At 39.9% G+C, this 6,105-nt stretch overlaps 1 protein-coding gene across 2 annotated transcripts in view; it reads right to left on the bottom strand.

The window, feature by feature from the left end:
- The window catches only part of LOC137991690 (uncharacterized), an 8,475-nt gene extending 2,629 nt beyond the window's left edge, over positions 1-5,846 (bottom strand). For both annotated transcript variants that reach the window (XR_011121620.1, XM_068836731.1), the window contains exons 1-3: positions 5,111-5,846; positions 3,949-4,104; positions 1-699 (exon numbers count right to left, since the gene is read on the bottom strand). The exon at positions 1-699 is cut by the window's left edge. Coding sequence is in view for 1 of the 2 variants with exons in the window: in XM_068836731.1 (XP_068692832.1) it covers positions 1-699; positions 3,949-4,104; positions 5,111-5,810 (1,555 nt within the window). In the remaining variant the exon portion in view is untranslated. The remainder of the gene's footprint in view (positions 700-3,948; positions 4,105-5,110) is intronic.
- Between the last annotated feature and the right edge of the window lie 259 nt (positions 5,847-6,105).

The following is a 6,105-nucleotide window of genomic DNA, read 5'->3' as shown; positions in this document are numbered from 1 at the left end:
CACAAGCAATACAATTGTGCAGACACCCTAAATTCGTCAGAATCTGGGGAAATTTCTCCAAATCTTCCTGACTGGCATGATCATACATAATCTTATGAAGAGAGAGCGCTTCATTAACTTTGCCTGCCTGGACATTCTGCAAGGCGGATGTAATTAGTAAATCTGGGACGGACTTGGCTGTGAATAGTTTCCCATGTTTTGGGAATTCTACCATCAATGCATTTACGTCACGGATCAATGAGAAACATGATGAAGAAAGCAATGCGTCATCAGTAATTCGGTCTAGCCCTAACAGATACAAACTTTGATTGAGAGCAGTGTACAACTCCAGGCATGCCATAAGCTCAACTGATTCCTGTGATGGCGACGATGTACTAGACGGGTTTTTCCGTTTCTCGTAGAGCTGAAGCTTCTGACACAAAGCTGCCAGAGCAGTGAAGGGCTTCTCCACAAGCTTAGACACTTCCTTCAGAGTAAAACGCACTTCGTTCTTTGTTCTGTGATGAATCATGTTATTTTTGCGGATGAAATAGTTTGGAATGTTATGGTTGGCCAAAGCTCGTGCTATCTCTTTCAGGAGCTCCATCAACAGATATCCAAGCTTGCGGCTCTCCCAGGTGATCTGAGGTTGACTTTCCACCATATAGAAAAAGACATTTTTCATGTGGTATGATGACAGAATGCAGCCTTCAGGCAGGCCTGAAAATAAATAAGATTAATTAGATACATGTTACAGGTTGAAATTAAATTCAGGGCCATTTAAATCAAACTAGGTAAATTTAAATCAAACTAGGTGAAATTAATTAACCTAGGTTATTTATCAACTGTTTTAAAAGGGATTTTCTTTATGGGGTGTGGTTGAAAAAAAGGGGCATGGTTTTTTTAGGGGGGTTGAAAACAAAAACAAAAAACAAAAAAAAAAAACACCTTTCCATCCTCCCACTTTCCTCTCTACTCTCTCCCTTTCTTTTCTTACTTTCTTTCTGTCTGCCTCTATATGTCTTAATCATCCATCCCCTGATCCATTTGTCATACCTACCACTACCCTGTGTACAATGTACTACAATGTGTACATGAGAGAAAGAAATCGCTTTGAACTGCATTTAGCGAGACTTGAACCGGGTACCTCAGACATCCCGTAGTATGAAGCTCTTTGCTGTAACTAACCGCTGAACCACACAGGACTTGGACAAGCAGACGTCATTAATTTTAAGAGCAAATACTTTTCTCCTGGTGCAAGAGGGCCCAGACTCTTCTCGGTCATAGTAAATTATGCAAAAGTTTACTCGTGCGCAATGCGAAGGCAATGCGTGGCTCTGTACGGTTCGTAAAATGGCTAACACAAGTTGTGTTGATTCAGAGGTATTCTACAAAAAATTAGGAGAAGTTAAAGCTTCCAAAAAGACAAAAGCAAGCAAAATAACCCTTTTTATTGACGACAACTTTTACAACGATGCAGTGAAGTGGTTAGAAACACGTAATGAAGACAGCAAGGACAGAACAAATCTGACAAGTCAAGACGTAGCAATTATCAAAAGAAAAGGATGGAAACTGGAGGGTGGCAAAATATTATCCAAGAACGGAAAAGAAATTGTTCAAACATGTCAACTACACCAAGTTCTTTGCCAAGCCCATTCGAATATTGCGCACAAAGGAAGAGACAAGATGGACAAGTATGTTAAGCGAAACTACGAGTCAGTGTCCCAAGAAGTAATACAACTCTTTGTGTCACTCTGCTCAATACATGAAGAACAAAAGTCAATCAGCAGCAGACAAAAACAGCCTGTGCTAGCTCCTATTCAAGCAAGAGGATTCCTAACGCATTTGCAAATGGACCTAATGGACCTTAGAAACTTACCATGTACATGTCATCGCAAACACAATTGGATTCTCCACATGATTGATCATTTCACAAAATATTCATGGCTTTATCCATTGAAAAATAAGCAAGCTGAAGATGTATTGGAATGCCTGTGCAAATTGCTGGCAATTTGGATTCCCTCAGAAAATACACACTGACAATGTACGGGAATTTAAGAATTCTCTGATGTCCCAATTCTGCAAGAATAACGGCATCGCTCAACTTCATGGAGCTCCCAGAAAACCATCAACTTAAGGTTTGGTGGAAAGGAACAATCAAACAGTAAAGCAAAACATCAGAAATATCTTAAAAGAAAAGAAACAAAGTCCAAATTGGTGTCAGGTACTAGGGGAAGCTGCTTACAAAAAGAACATTGTGGAACATGAAGCAACAAAACAAACACCCTATGAATTGGTATTTGGCATACCACCATGGAAAGAAACCAAAACTACCCCAGATAAGAAAAATGATCAACATTTTACCAAGGAAGAAGCAGAAGAAGAAGAAGAAGAAGAATGTGAAGATGTGGATGCAGAACCTGCACCTAAACGTGCTTGTCATTCACTTATCAAGTCAATTAACCCAACAAAGGAGATAAGGACATCTCAACAAGAAAAAGCAAGAAACACACAAAGGAAATACAACAACAAAATGACAACAACTTTGTCAAAATAAAAATTGATAAAGTGGACAAAAGTCCATTACATCCGAACACTCCTCTTGGTAAAATAATTGAAAAAGAACATGGATTTATGAAAGTTGTAACCAAATTTGGAATTATTGACACTTGGATTGCACCAAACAGACTACAAATTACTGAAGACATGAATGAGTCACTAGACACAACTAAAACAATAAGTTTCACTGCCGCGAGCAAAAAAGCACTTGACCAGTGACACGTGTACAAGAGGTGCAAAAACCAGGAAATGACTTCTCATTGTTCAACTACATACAAGTAATGACTGTTTAATAAAGGTTACTAACTTTGTGAACTACCAGAAAAAAAACTTGATTTGATTTTTCAAGTACTTATAACCACAAAGGGGCTTTCTCCTGAACAACATTTGTACAAGGAACTGTACATTATTCAATAATCTACGCTATTAAAAGTCAATTTTTGGATGTCTTTTTCCGTCCAAAAACCAGAAAAATAAAAATAAAACAAAGTCACATGAAGGAAATTCTTATTAAACAAGGTTTTGTTTTTCTGCTGTTCTGAGATTAAAAAAAAACAGAATTGGTTATCATGCACAGTATGCCTAACCCCACCCTTAATGCTAACCATTTAAAATCAGTGCTTAGACTTAATAACAACCAAAGGCGTTTTTACAGACTAGCTTATGAAAAACGTACGCTAACCACATCCCCTTACTTCCAGCACCGATTTACTTACCAATATACACGTACTTGCTAACAATTGATGGACTTTTTGTTGATGTTTCCTACATTCAATTTCAACCTAGTTTAAAATTAAATTTACCTAGGTTGAAATAATTTCAACCTGAATTTCAAATTTACCTGTGACATACACACCACAAAACAACATTAGCTAGCCAATGCGTTGCCACTCCCCAGCGCGCCAGAGATTCTGCGACTTGTGTCTCTTTAATTTTTCGTTAATTTTGAGAGTCAAAAATACAGATGCCGAGTTCCTTTGAACCATTCTGGTATTTTCTACAATGGATTACACTAGAAATTAACCTCCGACAGGTTGGCATAGTTGGTAGAGCACTGGACTACCGTGCGGGAGGTCGCGGGTTCAAATCCCGGCCGGAATAACACTCGGGGTCTTTGTAAATGTTTAGACTTTCTAGTCTTCTAGGATAAGGATCAAACAGTCAATTTTGTTCCAACATTTCATCAGGATTTTGAAACTGTTTTTATTCCATGCAGAAGCTAAAGAGGTTGGTTTACCTGAGGAGAGAGACAACCAAGACAAGAAGCTTCTGAATAAAATCATGTTCTCAGCTTTAATTTGTAAGACCAATACACATTGTAAACATGTTTCAGTTAGGGTACAAGAGTGCGCCAGTGTAACGGACAAACCAAAAAGGAAAAATTTAAAGATCAGCAACAGTGCTTCTTACCTGTCTTCAGTAACAACTTTGTCAAACAGTAACAGTGACGCTGGACACGGCTGAGTGAGGAGGAGAGAAGGCGTTCGCTGTGGTTGAATGAAATACGCCATTCGAACGCACTTTGATCACTCGTGTAATGTCCTACAGGAACAACCATGCATCCGTCTATAAAATTAAGATAAAAACAAAAATAAAAGGTAGAATGCATTTCATACGTCATCTGTATTTCTTGTGTTCCTGGAGGTTTGTGCAGCATATAGTAAGTTTTACGAAGTCTGATTTTTGGTGTCCACAATCATGACCGTACTTATTTTATTAGATACACAAGGATTGGTTATATGGGTCGTTTCGCTTGTTTTTCGCAAAGACCACGACAGCACATAAACGCTTCCCCCTTTTCATCCCAAAACAAAAAAGGCACAAAGTAACCATCCAACAGGTCTGTACGTGCCAACTTTTTCTGAGTCAAATGCGTAAGATGTTCGTCTCCTCGTGACCGGAATTTCCGAACACGTTCCGGCGACTTACGACGATTTCCTAACGCCACCGAAAATGTCCGAAGATGTTCCGAAGACTTCTGGACACTTCCGAAGCAGATTCGCTTCCAGTCCATCAAATGCAAGTTGAAACTCGACTTCCTAGTGCGTTTTGAACATTTTCTGGGGAATTGAATTGGAGTTTTGTTGTTAATGTGTTACGAAAAAGTCATCGGGATTTGTGGGTAGGGCGTGAGAAATTATCCTGGACGCGTGAGATCAATGTCAATTTGCGAGACACTCACGCATAATGCATGCGAGTTGGCAGGCATACAGGTCTGGCTTACATGTATGGATTTACACGGCAAATCTGGAAAGGGCTATAGAAAAATGAAATACAGTTGTATTCTGGTCTAGGCTACGCTCACGTTTTCAAGAACCTGGCAGCCCACTCCCTTCATAACTTCAAGTCGTACAACTATTTCTAGGGGTGTACTTCACCTATATCTACGGCTGCATTTATTACATTAATGCAGCTGTATACAATATTATGAGGCGCTAGCATATCTTGTCTCGTTTTCGTTCAATTTTGACACACCACAGAAAGCAAAATACACTTTTTAACACAAGTCCACTTTGGAACCAAATAACTCAAATGTATCCAAAATTACTCCGGATCACTACGTACACCTTACCTTGCACTATTCGAGACACTAACTCTTCACTCGGCCAGCCAGCAGGTCTGTCTCTTGATATCCACTCGGATGCCTCGTCTGACCACCCATCCACTGGCAGAGCATACACAAAATCGTAGCTGTAGCCCTGTTTAATCGGAAGAAAATTGGAGAATGCTGGACCCGAAGTGGTCAGCTCAGGTAGCCGCTCCAAACTCCGTCTTTTAAGTGCAATATTTGTGAGAAATCCTTCCGAGTTGATGTCTTCAAACAAATAATCACACTGCTTAGCCCTGAGATATTGTCTTCCGTACTGGGAAATGCGAACTTTCGCATAGCCAGGATTCTCCGATGACTGCAACACGCCAAAATATAAAGAAGTTGAAGGACGCTTTTCTGTTTCAGAATTTCCAGCATCGACATCAGCCTCGTTCACAGCAAGAAGCAGCTTTTTGAAGATGATGTTGTAATCAAAATCAGTGGTCGGCACGAAGATCTGTTCACCCAATTCTGTTTGGAGCAGTCTCGTCATGTGCAGATTGTCGTAGGAGCTTCCCGATTGTTGAAGTGCGACTTCGTCCGTTAGACTTTCGATTTTCTGCAAGTACTCTCCCATTTTCTCTCGCATGTAATTGTAAATTTGAGACGTTAGCCCGTGGGAGTTTACAATCGTCACGATAGCACTACAAAACAAGTTAAAACGCTCATTTCTTGTAGTCATTTTGCTTCCTTCCCTTTTGCACTTTCGATTTGCTCCACTTCCGGCAGAACTGGGACGAGGGGAACTGGTACTGACGAGAAACGCCTGGCAAATCTTGATTAGTAATGATAGCCCAACTTCGCTTGGATCGCTAGAGAGCGTTCAAAGATCTTGAGTACAGTAGTCATATTGTTAAAATGGCATTTCGGTCGACTTTTATAACTAAAAACATCATGTCAGTAGGGTTAAACATTTATAGCAGCTCTTGCCAATTCCTGTCCGAATGAGTTTGGCCAGCTTTTTCCAAAAAGTATAA

Source organism: Montipora foliosa, chromosome 1, assembly GCF_036669935.1.
Source record: "Montipora foliosa isolate CH-2021 chromosome 1, ASM3666993v2, whole genome shotgun sequence".
Lineage (NCBI taxonomy): Eukaryota > Metazoa > Cnidaria > Anthozoa > Scleractinia > Acroporidae > Montipora > Montipora foliosa.
Note: the sequence above shows the minus strand (reverse complement) of the source record. Positions and strands in the feature narration are given on the sequence as shown.